Here is a 20,687-nt window from a genome sequence, read left to right as displayed (position 1 = left end):
ACTGCAGTTCGTCGCCATAACTGACTTGAGTGGACAAATGCTGACATTCGATGGCATCTGGCACATTGTAGAGGTGTTCTCTTCACGGATGAATCCCGGTTTTCACTGTTCAGGGCAGATGGCAGACAGCGTGTGTGGCATTGTGTGGGTGAGTGGTTTGCCGATGTCAACGTTGTGGATCAAGTGGCCCATGGTGGCTATGGGGTTATGGTATGGGCAGGTGTATGTTATGGACAACGAACACAGGTGCATTTTATTGATGGCATTTTGAATGCACAGAGATACTGTGACAAGATCCTGAGGCCCATTCTTGTGCCATTCATCCACGACCATCACCTCATGTTGCAGCATGATAATGCACGGCCCCATGTTGCTGGGATCTGTACACAATTCCTGGAAGCTGAAAACATCCCAGTTCTTGCATGGCCAGCATACTCACCGGACATGTCACACATTGAGCATGTTTGGGATGCTCTGGATCTGCGTATATGACAGCGTGTTCTAGTTCCTGCCAATATCCAGCAACATTCCGCAGGCCACAGTCAACAACCTGATCAACTCTATGCAAAGGAGATGTGAGACACACACACACACACACACACACACACACACACACACACACACACACCTCACAAAAAGTTGGGGATATTTGGCTTTCGGGTGAAATTTCAGGATGAACCTAAAATACACTATAACCTTTACAGGTGAACTTGATTTGACCTTCTCTAAACTTTTGAATGCACATGTCCAACTGTTCAATGTACTTGTACTTTTTGCACAACTTGCCGTTCTCTAACAAGGAGCTGAATTCACAACAGGTCTTTGATCCATGAACTGACCAATAAATTTCCTGGTCCAATTAGAATTGGTATTTAAACAGTCCTCTTCATCATGCTGATCACATTTTGTGATCATGAGACCAAGACAACACCTAACAATTGATCAACAGTACCTCACCATTGCGAGGCTTCAAACAGGATGTTCTCAGAGGGAAGTGGCCACTGAGGCCACATCCCACACTGATGATGATTGATTGTGAACAGTGCCCTGTGGAACCAGATGATGAATGCCACACAACCCCAGGCACATTTAAGGGAGGTGAGAGGCAGCCAAGTGTCACGTCAGACCATTCGAAACCATTTACATCAGCGTGGTCTGCACGCTAGACGACCTGCAAGGGTACCTGACCACACCACCAGGCATAGGTGTCATCATCTTGCATCTGCATCTTGTTTCAATAAATTGTTTGAGATTTTTACATTTTCCATAAATTTCACCTGAAAGCCAAATATCCCTAATTTTTTTGTTGGTAGTGTATATAGTTTAGAACCTGCAAGGAAGGTAACCAGAAATTAAGGGTATTGCAAATTTAATGTTAGTTTGTTAAACTGAAGAATACTGCAATAAGATCAGAGAAATAGTAAGAGATTATGAAAGTAAAATTGGTCAATCGGAATTTACTAAATTTAAAATTAGAGAATTTACAAAACAAAAGTAATTTGCTCCAGGAAATAAATCAATGCTGCTCTATATATAACTAAATTATCTGGTGGCACACAGGTGTGGTAACATAGCTCCTTAGAGAGGCAAGGGAGAACAAAGGGGACCTGGTGGTGCTGTTGCTAGACCTGGCCAATGCCTATGGCTCAATGCCCCACAAGCTGGTCCTCAAGACGTTGGAAAGGAATCATGTTCCAGCTGCAGTAAGAGACCTCATCCTGGATTATTACAACGATTTCAGCCTGAGAGTTTCTGCAGGATCAACAATATCTGAGTGGCACAGAGGTGGGAATCTTCACAGGCTGCACCATCGCAGTGACCTTGTTCACTCTAGCGATGAACATGTTGGTGAAGTCTGCAGAGTGCAGAGGCCCCAAGTCCAAGTCTGGGATCCACCAGCTGCCAATCCGCGCCTTCATGGACAACCTGACAGTTACCAGCGAGGCAGTGCCGGGAGCTAGATGGATCCTGACGGGGCTGGAGAGGATAATGGGATGAGCCAGGATGTCATTCAAGCCAACCAAGTCAAGATCCTTGGTCTTGAAAAAGGGCAGTGGCAGAGAAGTTCTGCTTCTCCATTGCAGGAACACCTATCCCTATCATCTCAGAGAAGTCAATAAAGAGCTTGGGGAAGTTCTTTGACAGCAGCCTCAGGGATACAGCTTCCATCAAGAACACCTGTGAGGAGCTTGAGGGATGGCTGAGGAGTGTCGACAAGACCAGCCTCCCAGGAAAATTCAAGGCGTGGGTTTATCAGCATGGGATTCTGCCAAGGATACTGTGGTCACTGCTTCTCTATGAGTTCCTGATCACCACCATCTCAGATCTGGAAAGGAGAGTCAGCCGCTACTTAAGGAGATGGTTAGGGCTGCCAAGGAGCTTGAGCAACATCGGCCTTTATGGAAACACCTGCAAACTGACACTCCCATTGAAATCCATTGAGGAGGAGTTCAAGGTCTTGCATGCAAGGGAGGTGTCGCAGTTCCGTGAGTCGACGGACCCAAAAGTCTCCGGGGCAGGAGTAGCAGTTACGACAGACAGGAAATGGAGAGCAGAGGCTGCAGTGGAACAGGCAGAATCATGACTACACCAGGGAGTCCTGGTGGGAACAGTGGCCAGAGGCAGGGCTGGCCTTGGAACCACCACACCCGCTCGTTTTGCCAAGGCTCGGGGAAAGGAGTGGAGGCAACTTGTCCAGAACGAGGTGAGAGCAGCCGTGGAAGAGGAGAGATCCAGCAGAGCAGTGGGAATGATGCAGCAAGGTGCCTGGACCGGATGGGAGCAAGTTGTCGAGAGGAAGATCTCGTGGACTGACCTTTTGCGGGTAGAGCCACACCGCATCAAGTTCTTGGTCCATGCAGTCTACGATGTCCTTCCCAGCCCATCCAACCTGCACTGCTGGGGTTTGGTTGAAACACCAGCATGCCCCCTGTGCCAGGGAAAGGGGACCCTCGAGCACGTAATGAGTTGCTGCCCAAAAGCTCTCGGGGAAGGCTGATACAGAGGTCTAAGCCCATGAAGAAAACCATCAACTTCATCAGAGCTGGGGAGGAGCCAAGAACAACTTCCAGAGAAACACCAGGGTTGCTCCACACTGGACTGACTGGCAGTTCTCAGTGGATTTGGGCAGCCAACTTAAGTTCCCCCAGCATGTTGTTGAGACCACCCTCAGACCTGGCATCATTCTGGTGTCAGAGGCAATGGAGAACATTGTCATGCTTGAGCTCACTGTGCCATGGGAATAATGCATGGAGGAGGCATTTGAGTGCAAGAGGGACAAATATGACAACCTAGTCAGCGACTGCCAAAGACGAGGCTGGAAGGCAAGGTGCTTGCCTGTGGAGGTTGGGTGCAGAGGCTTTGCAGGACAGTCCCTCTGCAGGGCTTACACTGCACTTGGCATCACAGGTGAGAGGAGGAGGAGGGCCATCTATAACAGCACAGAGGGGGCAGAGAAAGCCTCTAGGTGGCTCTGGATAAAGAGAGGAGATCCGTGGTCGAGTGCTCAACTGGGTCGCCTGAGTGAGGGTGTCTGATGCTCGAAAAACCCGAAACACCCTATGACCTCAGGTAGCATCACTGATGATGTGCCCTAGCTATGCATCAGAAGATGTTTCACTACAAAAAAAGAACGGACAGCATTGACAGCATGGTCCACACGAACTTCCACGACAGGGGTGGATGTGGGAAGGGCACCACTGACGACTTTCTTTGTGGAATGTAAAACTAGAGCAGAGTCATCCAGCTGGCTTTTAGAAGATACAGCTATCAGGCCACCTATAAACTCCTCTGAATTTTAAGACTGGGAGGTAAGATCAGTTAGGTCAACTACAGCTGCATGGGCACTGGAGCTCCCACGAGTCTTTAATTATACTAGATGGTTCTGTCTGTGATTCATTTACACTAACTGGTATTTCCTGCTGCTGATCAGAATAATTGGTCTATCTCTGCTGCTCTGCTGTAGTGTCACCATGTCTGTCAATCTTGCTGTCCAATTTTGTCAGACACATGATACGTTGTGCTTAGGTAAAACCAGAAAATCCCAAATTTTGACTACTCATCAACAGCAGTGTAATCATTAAGTTCTGATTCCTTAAAGTCATAAACATTGTGAATTGGAATTTTCAGTGAAGCCCTATTTTATCTACACAAAACCTTTTCTCCACATTCACAAACTTCATTTACAAAGGCTAATATGCCTTGCACAACCACAGACTTCTAGTTTTCGATTATTTCTACAGTGCTAAATCAGAAGTTGTCTCAGGACACTTTCCAGCTGGTAGAGACCATACTCATAGAGCTTGAGTGAGACATTTCCTTTGCCACCTTCATCCTACATCATCCAATCAAAAATGCTACCAGCAAGAAAGGGAATTCCTTTCCCACACTCAGTATTCCCCAGAGACCTCTGATTCAGCAGGCTCTCCCTCCAAGGCTGTGAGAGCACCAAGCAGGCCTGCACCAATGACTGTGGCCAGAGGAGGACAGAATGTTTAATGAGGAGTCCACTTGGTGACTGGGTTTCAGCCTATGTGGAACCAGTTTCAGTTTGAAATGAAACATGCATCTTGGCTAAAAGCATCTTCACTACAGTTACAGTTTTCTCTAAACAAACAAAAAAACATTTATTTTATCTCTTGCAGTAATTCTGTATTTATAGATGTGGAGGCCAATTTGCATTAGTGGTTCAATCAATTTTTTTGCTTTAATCAATGCATTTTCCACCCAGAGTCCCAAATGCACAGTCCATTCAGGCTCCTTTCAATCACTGACCCCAATACAGAGACCCAACAATTCCCTTGTGAGCAAGCACTTGGTGACAGTGGTGAGGAAAAACTTCCTTTTAACAGGCAGAAACCTGAAGCTGAACCAGACTCTGGGTGGGCATTCATCTGCCTTAGTGTTTTTGTCCACTCATCACTCCAATTGTTCACAAAACTAGTAATAACCGATACCTTTTTATCCTTCACAATCATATTGTGTACATTCTAGCCATGAAAGTGGAGTTGCCTGATCTTCTTGCATTTGGTTAATGTTTTCTTCAGCAACACCTTGTTTTTGAAGAAATTATTGTTATTGTTATTTGTATTTGTTTTTTTTTCTCTTAAAAGTTGCAATTCAGCAACTGACACCCTCTTGGATGTTAAGTCAGTACCATTATACAGTATGTGTTAGAACAGTTTTAAATGCACCTTCAGAGATAGCTTATTGATATTTACTCTGCCTGAACAGCCTGGTTATTTTTTTCCCAGTCTATAACTATTAGGTGTTTAACAAAAAAAAAAAAAAAAAAAAAAAAAAAAAAAAAAAATGGAACCAGAACGTTCCTTGTTTCCTTGCTGGATAAAATATCATCCATGTTAACCTGTAAACCAGAGAGAACTTTGTAGGCATTCATAACAGCAGAGTGCAGTGGAGCCACCCAATTACTAATTTACCTCAGAAGATAAACCCTATCCATGTCAAACACTGGGCAGAGTTTAGACTTCAGACTCAAAAAGACAAGCTCTAAATTCAGAAAATACCACTAAGTCACAACATTAAAAGACATTTAAAAAATGAAAAAAGGAAATGTGTAAATAAAACAGCACAAAAAGCAAATGAGCATCGTAGTTTTAGTACCACAGTTAGGATAAAGAGCACAGAATGTCACTTTAAGTTTCAGTGTAAGAAGACAGTCAGTGCAGTATCACATGTTAAATAGTTCACATCCGACCCCCCCTTCTAGCGTCTTCCATTTAGCTATGTAGCTCCTTTCCGGTCATGGGACTCTCTTCTGGTGCATGCTGGGAGATGTATTTCTAGGTGTGTAATTCCCTATTTGTTTTTGACGACATTGAGACCAAATGAAACTCTACCTCCCAGAAACACTGTCGCTCTGTTCCCATATTACTTTATTTCCACACGGAACAAGGCACACAAGTGCTTTATTTGTTACGTTTGTAGCGGGTCAGGTTTTATGCTTTGGGAAAACAAAATTTCCATTAACGTTGTATTGAGAGGTTATCTGTAGCAAGGCGCTTCAAGTGCACTTGGAAATTACAATGTGTTTTGCCAGTTTTGCAAATGAAGTAGTTGTCAGTAGCTAACCTAGTTCTCATGTTAGCTAATAGAAGATGAAAGCTAGTTATCTTGCCTGTTTTCATCCATGGGACACCCACACGAATTTTAGCTAATTCGATGTGATTAAATAACCCGCCAGAATCAGATGCCCTGCAATAATCCTGTCTGTTATCCAGAAGCTAGCTGTATCGCACAAAAACTTCGGAAATGGAAGAAGTTGACAACATCTTGATTCACGCCCTCAAACAAGTCGGCACGTAAGTATCTAGAGCTTTTATTCAATTTACTGTTGTGTAGAATGCCAGTTTAACCATATATTGCACTGACATGTTAGCTGACTAATGTGAAGTTTGGTAGTTTGCAAGTCAACGTCAGCCATCATATGATCACTGGGTTATTTGAGGCAAAGTTTGTGAACTAGTACTGAATAAGACGGGACTAACGGTGAAACTGATAATTAGTAACATATGATCTGTGACCCACAGAGAGGTTAGTGAGGAGATTGACAGCGTCAAACAGTTCAGCAGTGAGCTGATTGTGGAGGCGGTGGTCAGATGTATCCGGGTGATCGATTCAGGCCTGGGCAGCGCGCTGCCCACCTCCCTTCCTCCAGGCATGTCTGCCCGCTTCAGAGTGGGCATGAGCCTGGCGCAGGCTTGTCAGGTAAGACCCCCACCTATTCGAGATGAATGGATTCAGTCAGTCCGACTAGTCCGTTGGATCGAACAATAAAAGCGAAGGTACATTGAAAAGCAATCAATAACAATGTATTTTCAACTTGGACGTTCAAAGTAAAATATATGGTAACAGATCAAAACTTTTAGTCTGTTTTGCTTTTCCACAGCTCATGAGCTGTGTGTGAGTTGGCATCCACAAAAGCAGTTAATATTATGTCATTAATTGGCCACAGGAGTTTAAAGTTTTTAAGTAAAACAAACAAACAAAAAAAAACCTAACTCAAAGCCCACTTATTTTTTGGAGCTTTCAGCCATATCTCATGATCTTTCTATTAAGGACTTTACTCAGTTGTAGATGACAACTGAGAAAACTGCAGCTCTAACAATTAGTCGATTAGTTGAAAGAAAGTTAATTGCTTACTATTTTAACAACTGAGAATTTATTTCAGTCATTTTTTTCGGGCAAAAGTGTCAAAACATTTGCTGATTCCAGCTCCTTGGATGAAAAGATTTGCTGCCTCTCTGTGTCATTGTCATCGACAGTCATATGCCAGTAAATGAAGAGTCTTTGGGTTCTGGACTATTGGTTGGACAAAAGACGCAATTTGAGGATGTCTCTTTCTGAAGCTGTGGGAAATTGTGATCAAGCTTTTTCAAAAAATGTTTTGACATTTTAGAGACGAAACGATTAATCAGGAAACTAATTCACAGATTAATCTAATGAAAATAATTGTTACTTGCTGCCACAGAGCAAACTACATCCACAGAGGAGGGCCAAGATGTGGTTGAAAGCCATGGAGTAATCTAGTGTGCCTGCCTTGAGTTAGGATATTGTTTTGTGAAAAGAAATGTCATCTTCAAATATAGTTTGTGACAATGAAGATCTTCCATTAGTTTGTGGAATCTTCCATTTTTTTTCTCAATCGCATTGTGAATCAGTTTTAATGAGAACATTTTCAGCACCCTTTTCAATTGCAATACTTTTTAGTCAAAGACCATGCACACCGGCATTCACAAGGAAGCAGCAGTAGCCAATTAAGAGTACATTTTATTTATAGAGTGCTTTTGAAAGCACGCAAAGACATTTAATTGGAAGAACAGATGGTTGTAGGCACAAATTCAGATGTGCCAGCTTGAATTCTGATGCGCCTGTAGTCCTCCAGTAGTATTCCTAATATGTGCATGAATGGTGAATGGACTGTATTTATATAGTGCTTTTCCTAGTCTTAATGACCTGTCAAAACACTTACAACACTAGTCAACATTCTCACACATTCATTCACTGTGCCATCTGCTCATTGTGAGCAGTAACCGTTCTAACATACACTGAGACACCGATGACACAGCAACGAGTGAGCAATTTGGGGTTCAGTATCTTTCCCAAGGATACTTCGACATGTAGACTGCAGAGACCTTCTGATAAGTTGACAACCTCTCTACCTCCTGAGCCATATTCCCCACATGTCAAACTTTTTTTTTTCCCAGGACATTGGTTATAAAGGAGAAATAGGCTACCAGACTTTTCTCTACAGCAACGAGCCAGAGATCCGTTCACTGCTCATGTTCCTGGTGGAGAAGCTGCCCAGAGAACATGCAGAGGCCTCAGACCAGCCAGCAGGTACAGAGAACATGTATCAATTTAGCCATTCCACACAAGGCAATATTTTTTTCCTACTCTTTTGTATATAATCTACATCTGTCTATTTGTTCTTTTTTCCACCTCTCCGTTGAATTTCCCTCATCCACACACTCGTCTCTCCTTAGACAGACAGACAGAAAGAAAGAAATATTGTACTGTTAAGTTTGTACATGTGCTGTTACTTGTGTCATAACATAAGATACTATAATCCTGATTTGTGGCTATCATGTAGTTGATCAGCATTTTACATTTGAGACTTTTGCGCAGATGTATACATTTGACAGAAATCAATCTTCTGTTTAATCAAAAAAATAACTGCATGTAAACTCAATGACATTTCAATAAGTTGTTTAACAAATTAAATGTAGTTCTTAAAACTGCAGTATGTAACTTGTATAAAAGTAATTTTTGGTCATATTTGCTAAAACTGTCCCTATGCCCAGACAGCAGTACATGAAACATGTAATCTGTGAAAAAACGGCTCCATTGGTCCCACCTACTGCTCCTACGGCGATTAGCAAGAATCCACCGCACCCGACACAAAACAACCAATCAGAGCCAGAGGAGCGTCTGAGGGAGCCGCTCAGTCAAACAGCCCTGTGAGTGGCATCAGGAGGCTAGTGAAAGCTATGGCGGAGCAACAGCCACCCGCAAAGGAGAAACTGCCCATACCGCTGCTGCCAACAACAGCATATACGGCTAAGAATCAGAATCAGAAATCAGAATCAGAAATTGCTTTGCTAAGACAACAAATAACCATAAAGCTAATATGGTGATTGTCACAGTAACACTCCGCAGCGCGTACAGTATTTTAGTTACTGTGATGTAGCGGCTTTGCAGAGTTAGCTTGTTTCCGATGCTAAGGCTAACGTTACTGGTTGTCACGGCAGCCGTGCAGACGCTGCAGGGAGGAGGGGCTTGGAGGCAGGGCATGAGTGCAGCGGAGAGGGAGGGAGAGTGACGTGAACTTGTGTTGGTTCAAATTTTCAAGTCTGCTCTCTTCTCCATCTTACCTACTGCAGCTTTATGATGTACCATAAGACAAGTAAACAGCTTTTGTTCCACAAAAAAGTACAACATTTGTTTCTTAGCATCAAGAGAGCATGGTTTACATGGATCAAAACAGGGGTTTTGGGTTTAAATTTTAGCACACTGTATATCAGTCAGAGCATGCTTTGTCCAGGCAGGATAAGAGACTTTTAGGATTGTGGACTTGAAAAGTGTCTTAAAAATTGGTAAGTATTGTCAAACAATCTGCTGTGTATTTCTATCAATTTCTTGAGGTAAACTCTGGCTTATTCCCATGCCTTGTCCGGCACATACAGAGTAAATACAATTCTACTATTACGGTTTCTTAAAAAATGACAGTAAGACGATATCACAACAAGAAAGGATCCTACACACTACTCAGTCCTTCGAGCTACAAGTAACAAACAATTTCTTGGTCTGACATGAACCTGAGAAGCGAATTAATATCATTATCAATAAAATGTTCTATTGGGATCTTCCGAACAGTTCACAGGACCATCTCTATACTATTATCATCTGTTAAATATATTAGCACACAAAGTAGGTGATTTAGTGTGGCCAGTAATCAGTCAGTCGCATACAAGAAATCAGAAATCAGAATGTATCCCAGAAAACTGTGCTGTTAGTTTCAGTCAGTTTAAAAGAAAAAGCAAGAACAGTTACGGATGACGTTAGGTGATGGATGGTCAGATTAGGTGTTTACAGAGTCATAAATTCTTACTTGGCCGAGAGACATAAAAGATCATATGTTGGTTCCTGATCAGTCATAGCTTGCCACCTTTTTCTTGACATGCATGATGTCACTGGGAGGGAGGTCCTAGAGACCTGTCTCTATGAACAAAAATGATAACAATCAATGGCGATGTGTATGATGCTGGCTGTCAAGAAAAATACAGTGACATTTCTTTCGTTTCATAGTTTCAGCTCGCAGCACCAACAGCATCATTTATCTTTCACTTTGCTATGTTTACTGTTGTGCATGGAAGAGCACTCTTTGGGGCATGTCATGGGATTTGTCCTGGAGAGAAAATTTTTTTTTGACATGCTAGTCTGTCTGTTGGGATGTGAGGTGTCCCAGATGCGGCATCAGTTGTTGTCCACAATGACACACTATATGGGATAAAACAGTCATTTCTGTTTTTAATTGTACCCAATGGCCTATGTCTGTCCAGTCAGGCTGTTGTCATGCTGATATTGTGTGGCCTGAACTCGGCATTACACAGTCCGAACAAAATGAGGGAAAATTTTTTAAGATGATGTTGGCAAGATGAGGCCTTTTGTTTGTCATTTGCCACTTATTTGAGAGGTCATCCTAAGCTGCCTTCTCTTCTTTAGGTAAATCAGTGGTCCTCCAGAGAGCCATTGCTGCTGCTATTAAAGCCCAGCTTGCTGTGCCCTGGCTGCCCTCAAACTGCAGACTGCCACTGCACGGTGAAACACAAGTAAACTCTTAAAAATTTCTTTTTGATATCTGAAAAGCTTTAATACATGGGGATGTCTCAAGTCAGTCATAAAGGTGGGGTGAGTGGGTGATCCAGGCATATTTACACTAACCTCATAAAGCCTGTTCAGTCTCCAAATTTCTGTTTATTTAGTCTGTAACACTGTCTTAGGAAATGAGCCACTGTCTTCTGTTAAACATTGGAGCAAACAAACTAAACAGTGGTCTGAGTACGGATACAGTATGACAGTGAGCGAGGGCCAGCACGTTAAGCACAAAATGTTAATTCTGAGAAATGTAAGTGAAAGAAAGAGAGTGACTGGCCTTAATGACTAAATATCTTGTATCACTGAATTACTCTGGTAATTAATTGAAAACTTAAATGGAAATTGACAGTGTCAAAAAGTACTTATGTATCTATACTGCAACCAAACAAGGGAAAGCTGTGATGTAGGTTATATATTTTTCACAATATTTTATTTAAAGATTCAAAGAGAGACTGCTCTGACAAGATTAACTTTTTTTCCTTTTAAGAGTCCAGGAGCATTGCACAGCTTCCACGTGCAGCTGCTGAGTTTACCACACTGCACTAAAGGTCCAGGAAAGATGCAGCTGAAAGGTAGGCCTCCAACTGCACATTCTGGTGTGTGATGTTTTATTGTGGCCCTGAATAGTTTTGTCATTAGTAGTACGAGAGATGGAACACAGCTCTCACATTATTTTTCTCTTTTCTCTGTCTGGTTTTTTAATTTTTGGATTAGTTTTTCAGTCTACTTCTGCATACTTTCAACTATAGAAACATTCAAATATCAAAATATTCAGGTCAAAGACATCACTGCTGTCATTCAGATTTTTTTTAACTTTTATACTTAAGACATTAAGCTTTTTTCATCAAAGTTTTAGAATGCAACTCAATGGGGGCAAATGACACAAATATAGATGCATAAAGACATACATACCATACTGTACATACTTACAAACTGTATGCGCATAGTGTAGATTTATATTGTACACACACTGTACATACAGTACATACAACAGGCACATTCATATATATATGGGAACATTCTGTTTAATGTTGGCTCTACCTTTTATAGCAGTGGTTCCCAACCTGGGGTCTGCGCTGTGGGGGACACCAGAGATCACAGGGGGTGCACAACAATTTTATCTGCGCTGAGGTTGTGAGGTTACCAAAATCATATTTGTGCACATTAAATTTATAAAATCCCAATAACACACCCAACTGGATAAGAACAAAAACCTACAAATGCTGTTCATTTTTGCAAAAAAAGTTTGTAATTAATGACTTTATTGTTTTAGTGCATGTAGGCAGGTAGGAGTTGAGGGGCTTGTCTTGGACACAGGCAAGGGGAGCTTCAAGGAAAAAAGTGTGGGAACCACTGTTTTATAGTGTTAAAAATAGTTGTTGTTTTCAAAATTTCTCTTTCTCTGTGTCTCAACTCGCTCTGTGTGTTTGTGTGTTTCTCTTGCTCTTCCTCTGTTGTGATTGGAAGATGGATGCAAAGCTTTTTTTGTCAGTTGGACCTCTCTCCTTTTCACTCTTAACTGTTACAATCGACAGTTTTTGAGTGCTGGTGTCTTGTTAGAGTGGAACTTTTACAAGTCCCCCTGTTTCTTTCTCAGTACCTGAGCACTTCGTACAGTTACACATTGGGAATACAGGACATTGATGCTTCTATTCAACTTCTCTTTACCTATTGTGCTTTTTAAAATATTAAGTTTAACAGTTTAGCTTCCAGCTTTTTTAACAATGCATTTCAGCTCATAGCTTCTGTAGAGAATAGAGATAAGCTTCTAATTCTAGCAGTTAATTGCTAGGGATGTAACAATATCAAAAACTCATGGCACGATGACACTGCGATACTAAGGCCACAATATGATATCCATTGCGATATTAAAAAAAATAGAAAAACAGATTACTTAAAAAATGGCCTTTATTAATAAATTAGGATGTACAGTATTTCTTGTTTATATAAAATGTGTTTTTAACTTAAAACTAAAAGTTCAGTTTATATACTGGCGGGTTTAACAGTCTCTGTTCGGTAGTCAGCACAGCTGTGGCAGTTGAACTGTGGTGAAAAAAACGACTACACACCTCACTCCACCAAGCAGACGGCTGGAGTGACACATGTTCAAACCTGTTGGTGCAGCAAGTTGCAAGACATTTTATGTGTGGACAGTCCGGGCTCTCTCACCGCTACATCTGTATTTCTTCCATTGTCTGTAACAACAGCAATACAGTGATGATTGTTATTTCTCATGTTGAGCTCCCACTCCAAAACAGCAGACTTTAAAGAGAGAAGTAAAGTGAGCACCGTTGGGGCCATTATCTGGAAGTGGAAAGAACATCATTTCACCTTAAACTGGCCATGACCAGGTGCTCCTCGCAAGATTTCTGACAGAGGAGTCAAAAGATTAATCAGAAGAGTTGACCAAGAGCCAAGGGCCACTTGTGGAGAGCTTCAGAAAGACCTGGAATCAGCAGGTATACTTGTTTCAAAGAACACAATAAGTAGTGCACTCAACCGCCATGCAAGACTCCACTACTGAAGGAAAAACATGTTGGAGCTTGTTCGAGCTGCACAACATTTGGACAGGCTGATGAAATACTGGCAGTATATAGTCTGGTCAGATCGGACCAAAGTTTTTGGATGTCACAGCACACACCTTGTTTGGAGGAGAAATGGCACTGCACATCATCCCCAAAACACCATACCAGCAGTGAAGTTTGGAGGTGGGAACATCACGGTGTGGGGTTGTTTTTCATCACATGGTACTGGTAGACTTCATATAATTGAAGGAAGAATGAATGGAGAAATGTACAGAGACATTCTTGATAATAATCTGCTGCCACCCACCAGGATGCTGAAGCTGAAGCGAGGGTGGACATTTCAGCAAGACAGTGATCCCTGACACACAGCCAAGGAAACTGTCAATTGGTTTCAGAGAAAGAAAATAAAGCTGCTAGCGTGGCCCAGTCAATCACCTGATTTTAATCTGATTAAAAATCTATGGAAAGAACGAAGATCAGAGTTCATAGAAGAGGTCCCCGGAACCTTCAAGATTTGAAGAGAGTTTGTGTGGAAGAATGGGCCAAAATCACACCTGAGCAATGCATGCAACTAGTTTCTTCATACAGGAGGCATCTTGAAGCTGTCATTACTAACAAAGGCTTTTCTATCAAGTATTAAATCATTTCCAGGTCACGTGTTCAATACTTGTTGCCTGTGTCATTCCACTTTATTTCACACAACTTAATTTATGGACTTATTTGTTTTGATTTCTTTGTATTTGTGGATTTCTTGGGTTGTTACTGACATCTGATGAAAAATTCATATCAATAGCCCCATTAGAAATATGTTTACTGACAAAAATGTTGACAAATTCAATATTTATTTTCCCCACTGTATCAGCTCTAAAAGTCAATGGAGCATCCTCAATCTCTTTCTTGTTATCAGCACGTTCATCCATAATTTTGTTGTGCGAGTTGGACAGTTCTTCGTCTTGGCTCGTCTGTTTTCAGACATGGTGACTGGGTCCTAAACTTTCTCATATTGCAGCCCAAGACGGTGACCTTGGTCATGACTACAAAGTCAGGATGAGCCAGGCTTTTCCAAATCAAAGCCCCTGACAGGCACTGTATGTTAACAGGAAACCAAGCAATGACCTAGTTAAAAATAAAATACCCAGGAAGTAAATATATCTTAACATGGAGCTCAGGCTGAAGCTTGTTTTTTCAAAATAAAAGTCCCCAATAGTCACACTATGCATTTGAACTGCATTTTAGCAGGAAACTAGGGATGGACCTAGTTTTTCAAAATAAAATACTCAGAAAGTAAGGGAGCAGGAACAACAGGAAGTTCATAATGAGGCTGTTTTTCCAAAATAAAGACCTCACATCTCAACTGTATTTTACCAAGAAGCTTGGGATGAGGTGGTTAGCTATAATTATGTTATCTCTTATGTCTAGAGTGAGTTTTAGATCTGATATTAAAATAAAGATTTTTTTTTCTTTCACAGTTTTAAGGCATTGTAATTCCACTTACTGCTGGTGCAAAATATAATCATTATCAGAATACTTTTTTAATCCGAGAGAGGAAATTGAGCCACTTGCAGCTGCGTCCATTATAGATCAAGTAAATAAAGTAGAAATAGCAATTCAGCAATATCTTAGAGGATAAGTAAAAATATGTAGAACAAAAGTTTGTTCACCTGTGATACATGTCCAACAATGGCTGTATCATCTTCTGGATGTGGCAGCTGTCGGTGTTGTGTCTGAAGTCTGATGTGTAGAGAGTGAAGAGGAAAGGAGAGAGCACTCTACCCTGTGGAGTCCAGGACTGCAAACCACCTCATTGACTCACAGTCACAAAGCCCCACGTACTGTGGTCTGTGAGTTGATGGTCCACGCAGCCATTTGGCAGTCTACTCCAGCTCCTTCCAGCTTCCCCCTGAACTCCCCCCTGATTGTGTTGAAAACACTGGAGAAGTCAAAAAACATGACCCTCACTGGGCTTCACACCAGGGCCTGGTCAATGCGAACAGTGCACTTAAGTTTATATCAGCAATTTTTTCAGATATTTTCAGAGTTGCTTGAGCATTTAAAGACAATACAGCAATTATTTTTTGTAACTTTTTACACTTTTAAGATACTTTTTACAAGCTTTCACAATGCAAGTCAGTGGAAGCAAATGACACACCTCCCGACACATACACTAACACACATACAGACAGAAACAAACACACAAATATATGCTAACACACATACACACGCACATTGGGAGACACAGCAGCAGCTAACAGATTACAACTGTCACAAACAATCTACTTATATGTAATTATAACTTCAGTTTGTGGAAAATGCAAGAAGACAAAGCTCTGTCAAATGAGGTGGCTGCATCACACGTATCACTTTTTGGGTTCTGTTGAGTTCATCATCAAAGTTCTGGTGAAATCACTTTGTGACAAAAAAAACTATGTGACAAGAAGCTATATGCTGAATAAGTTGTCTGTGTGTGCACGCGCGCCCATGTATTACTCACACTGGGGAGACAAATCTGTTCACGCAGTCATGTTGTGGGGACAAAATGTTGGTCCCATCATGTAAATCATTAAATTTTAGGGCGAAGACTTTGGTTAGGGTTAGGAAAATAGTGGTTATAGTTAGAGTAAGTATTTCAGGAAATGAATGTAAGTCTGTATAACGTCTCCAAAAGTAATGGAAACACTGTGTGTGTGTGTTTTGCTGTGATTTCAGTGGTGAAGGACTACCAGCGGGACATTCTTCCACCTGTGACTGCCCAGCCTTCCCATCATGCCTCTATGGTGGCATCCATACTGGAACAGCACACAGCTGAACTGAGTGCTGCTCAGGAGTGGGACAACGAGTGGAACGGTCACGGACTCATGTCCCACCTCACACCACAGGCAAATTATCTCACTTACTACATTCATGTTTACATTTCAGACAGTCTTAGATAGTCTATTAGTTGAGATGTCTTTACAGTAGTTTAACAACAACTGAAAATCGGCAAAGCATAACCAAATTCTGTAAATGAACAAAATTTCTGTAAATGATCTATCTATCTAGCATGTATATACACTACAAATACAAGTGTGTGTGTGTGTGTGTGTGTGTTTGTTTGTGTGTGTACAGACTCACACGCAAACACATATATAGCATTGCTATTGGGCTCGTATCTCCATATTTTGGAATTTATATTTTTTTCATCAGTCATTGCTCTTGATCACCTTTTACACCTGCCTGGGGAATTTACAAATATTTAACCAGAATCAGAATCAGAAAAAGCTTTATTGCCAAGTACGATTTTACACATACGAGGAATTTGTTGTGGTGAAGTTGGTGTATGACACATCTACTAAAAATAAGAGTACAAAATATAATATAAATATACATACACAAGTCTGTTTTTTTGTTTGTTTGTTTGTTTTTTCCGGAAACACATTCTTTTTTTTCAGAAAGAAGTCCAAGCTGAGCGTTAATGTAATGCATAGAGTTGTGTCTATGTCAATGTGACAAGATGAGGCAGAGGTGGAGTGTGAAGAGTGTCGGGGGGGGTCTGGGCCTTGCTGATAAGGCTGACAGCAGATGGGAAAAAACTGTTCTTGTGGCGTGAGGTTTTGGTCCTGATGGACTGCAGCCTCCTGTCAGAGGGGAGTGTCTCAAAGAGTTTGTGTCCGGGGTGAGAGGGATCAGCCACAATCTTTTCTGCACGCCTCAGGGTCCTGGAGGCGTACAGGTCCTGGAGAGATGGGAGATTGCAGCCAATCACCTTCTCTGCAGACCAAATGACACGCTGCAGTCTGCCCTTGTCCTTGGCAGTGGCAGCAGCGTACCAGATGGTGATGGAGGAGGTGAGGATGGACTCAATGATGGCTGTGTAGAAGTGCACCATCATTGTCTTTGGCTGGCTGAATTTCTTCAGCTGCCGCAGGAAGTACGTCCTCTGCTGTGCTTTCTTGATGAGGGAGCTGATGTTCGGCTCCCACTTGAGGTCCTGGGAGATGATAGTTCCCAGGAAATGGAAAGACTCCATAGTGTCAATAGTGGAGTCACAGAGGGTGATGGGGGCAGGTGAAGCTGAGTTCTTCCTGTTGTCCATAACCATCTCCACTGTCTTTAGAGCGTTGAGCTCCAGGTTGTTCTGGTTGCACAAGGTCACCAGATGGTCAACCTCCCATCTGTAGGCGGACTCGTCGCCATCAGAGATGAGTCTGATGAGGGTGGTGTCGTCCGCAAACTTCAGGAGCTTGACAGACTGGTGACTGGAGGTGCAGCTGTTTGTGTACAGGGAGAAGAGCAGAGGAGAAAGAACACAGCCTTGGGGGGATCCGGTGCTGATGGTCTTTGCGGCGGAGACGTGTTTCCCCAGCTTCACGCACTGTTTCCTGTCAGACAGGAAGTCTGTAATCCACCTGCAAGTGGAGTTAGGCATGCTCAGCTAGGAGAGCTTCTCCTGAAGCAGAGTTGGGATGATGGTGTTGAAGGCAGAGCTGAAATCCACAAACAGGATCCTAGCGTAGGTTCCTGCGGAGTCCAGGTGCTGGAGGATGAAGTGGAGGGCCAAGCTGACTGCATCGTCTACAGACCTGTTGGCTCTGTAGGCAAACTGCAGGGGGTCCAGGAGAGGGTCAGTGATGTCTTTGAGGTGTGAGAGCACAAGGCGCTCAAAGGACTTCATGACCATAGAGGTCAGGGCGACGGGTCTGAAGTCGTTAAGTCCTGTGGTCCGCGGCTTCCTGGGAACAGGGATGATGGTTGAAGACTTGAAGTAGGCTGGCACGTGACATGTCTCCAGTGAGGTGTTAAAAATGTCTGTGAACACTGGAGACAGCTGATCAGCGCAGTCCTTCAAGGCGGATGGGTAGACAGAATCCCGTCCAGCTGCTCCAGGGGTCCTGCCTCCTGAAGAGATTGTTGACTTCCCTCTCATGGATGGAAAGAGTCATCACTGAGATGGGTGGGGGGGGGGGGGGGACTTTAAGGTGGGCATTGGTGGAGTTGACTGGAGCTGGAGCTGTTGGGAGGTGTCGTGGGAGATGGTTGCTGGACTGTCCCTTTGTCTTTCAAAGTGGCAGTAGAACTTGTTCAGGTCGTTGGCTAGGCGTCGATCGTTGATGGAGTGGGGGGCTTTAGGCTTGTAGTTGGTGATCTGCCTGAGCCCTTTCCAGACAGACGCAGAGTCATTAGCTGAGAACTGGTGTTGGAGCTTTTCAGAGTACAGTCGTTTAGCCTCTTTCACCGCCTTGCTAAACTTGTGCTTCGACTCTTTGAATCTGTCTTTGTCCCCATTCCTGAAGGCCTCTTCCTTTGCCAACCTTAGCTGTCTGAGTTGGGCTGTGAACCAGGGTTTGTCATTGTTGTAACTCACCCTGGTGCATGATGGAACACAGCAGTCCTCACAGAAGCTGATGTAGGACGTCACAGCCTCCGTGTACTCATCCAGACTGTTGATAGCAGTCCTGAACACATCCCAGTCAGTAGAGTCCAAACACGCCTGGAGATCCTCCACAGCCTCGCTGGACCACTTCCTTGATGTCCTCACTACAGGTTTGCAGAGCTTTAGTTTCTGCCTGTACGCAGGAATCAGGTGTACCATGACGTGGTCAGAGTGGCCCAGTGCAGCATGGGGGACGGCGTGATAAGCATCCCTAACTGTGGTGTAACAGTGATCCAGAATATTCTCCTCTTTGGTCAGCATTTGATAAACTGTCTGTATTTAGGGAGTTCGTGGGTGAGGTAACCTTTGTTAAGGTCGCCAAGGACAATAACTAAAGAGTCCGGGTTGGTCTGCTCCACACACGTTATCTGGTCGGCGAGCATACATTGTGCATCCTGCACGTTGGCCTGTGGCGGGATGTAAATGCCAACCAGAATGAATGAAGCGAACTCACGGGGTGAATAAAAAGGCTTACAGTTAATGGTGAAAGATTCCAGGTCAGGAGAACAGTGCTGCTGGATCACTGTCACGTCGTTGCACCAACCACTGTTGATGTAGAAACAGATTCCTCCACCTTTAGTTTTGCCGGAAAGTTCCGTGTCTCTGTCCACGCGGTGGAGTTGGAAGCCAGCCAGCTGCAGAGTCCGGTATTAATCCACAGAGCCACGTCTCGATGAAGCACAAAACCAATTACCAATCTGCACGCCGCAGAGTAGACGGTAAACAGGGACAGGGCGATTCAGTTTTGTATGCTCTCTAGTAGGCAGCAGTACTGAACCAGAATTATTGGGAGTTGTTTCACTCCTCTGTCGAGGAATACACAGCAGTAGTAGGAAGTTGTTTCTAGAGTCTGTCTATTTGAACTTTATTTTGGTAAAATGGTAATAATAATATACCCTCAAGTGGCATTGCGTGGGTTCAAACCTTTTTACGGTCAACAGGAGGATGCAGCTCAATCAGCTAAAATTCAAGCAATATCAATATGACTCGCGTCAATAGGCCTATTCCCAAGGCATAAAGATTTGTACCCAGATTTATGATGACTTGACAAATCTTTGACAAATAATGCCCATTTTTTAACTAAGATTTTGGTTGATGGTGCCCATGTTTTTCAGTCGATCTTGCTTATTTATAATAGAAATGTCTATATCAGTCCCACAATGCTGTATACCCATTTTGGGGTAGATGCAGTCAAAATCCAAAAATTTGAAGTCACGTTGGGTTTTTGGGTTGTGATTAGAGTGCCACCATCTGGCCGAAGGGCTCATATTTATTGGGAAGCACTTCATCATTTCCACTTATTGGGCCAAGTTTCATGTTTCTAGCTCTTTTCAGCTCTCAGCAATTTAAACCACTGCTGCAAAAAAAACAATAAATATAGCTGCGCTCAAGCCTTTTTGCGCTCCATAAAAGCAAACAACTGGCCAAAATAAAAGCCAGTGGCTTGTTTCACTTCATAAAGGTGTACAAAGTCACTTCAGCTATTTTAATTCTGCTTAAACAAGGAGTGAGACCAATCACACACACGTTTCATCGTCACAAAGCCTGCTGCATTTGAACAATTGTGCACTCAACGTTCTGCCATTTGTCCTACCTTCATTGGGTTTAAATAATACTTGGTGTGTATGTGTAGGAATTCTCCCTTGAGTTTTATCAGGATTGCTTCACTGGAATGCTTTCACTTGGACTCAAGAATGAACAGATTTGATTTGATGGTCAAAGGTTAAGGTCACTGTTACCTTCATTTGTCCCATTCTTGTGAAAGCATTATCTCAGGAGAGTCACAAGGCACAAACGTTCATTTTGACTCAAGGATGAACTGATAAAATTTCAATGATTAAATGTCAAGGTCCCTG

At 42.8% G+C, this 20,687-nt stretch overlaps 2 protein-coding genes and 1 pseudogene across 2 annotated transcripts in view; 2 read left to right on the top strand and 1 right to left on the bottom strand.

Moving 5' to 3' along the window:
* The window catches only part of asxl1 (ASXL transcriptional regulator 1), a 148,703-nt gene that overhangs the window by 116,656 nt on the left and 11,360 nt on the right, over window positions 1–20,687 (bottom strand). The gene's annotated exons all lie outside the window — the stretch shown is intronic.
* LOC143327395 (uncharacterized) lies at window positions 1,026–3,536 on the top strand (annotated as a pseudogene).
* The window catches only part of ccdc22 (CCC complex scaffolding subunit CCDC22), a 30,703-nt gene continuing 15,891 nt past the window's right edge, over window positions 5,876–20,687 (top strand). The window contains exons 1-6 of the mRNA XM_076740421.1: window positions 5,876–6,320; window positions 6,549–6,726; window positions 8,226–8,358; window positions 10,744–10,850; window positions 11,384–11,468; window positions 16,128–16,297. Of these exons, the coding sequence (XP_076596536.1) occupies window positions 6,271–6,320; window positions 6,549–6,726; window positions 8,226–8,358; window positions 10,744–10,850; window positions 11,384–11,468; window positions 16,128–16,297 (723 nt within the window). The 5' untranslated portion in view covers window positions 5,876–6,270. The remainder of the gene's footprint in view (window positions 6,321–6,548; window positions 6,727–8,225; window positions 8,359–10,743; window positions 10,851–11,383; window positions 11,469–16,127; window positions 16,298–20,687) is intronic.

Source organism: Chaetodon auriga, chromosome 10 (genome assembly GCF_051107435.1).
Source record: "Chaetodon auriga isolate fChaAug3 chromosome 10, fChaAug3.hap1, whole genome shotgun sequence".
In the NCBI taxonomy this organism is placed as follows: Eukaryota; Metazoa; Chordata; class Actinopteri; order Chaetodontiformes; family Chaetodontidae; genus Chaetodon; species Chaetodon auriga.
This window is presented reverse-complemented; position numbering and strand designations above follow the sequence as displayed.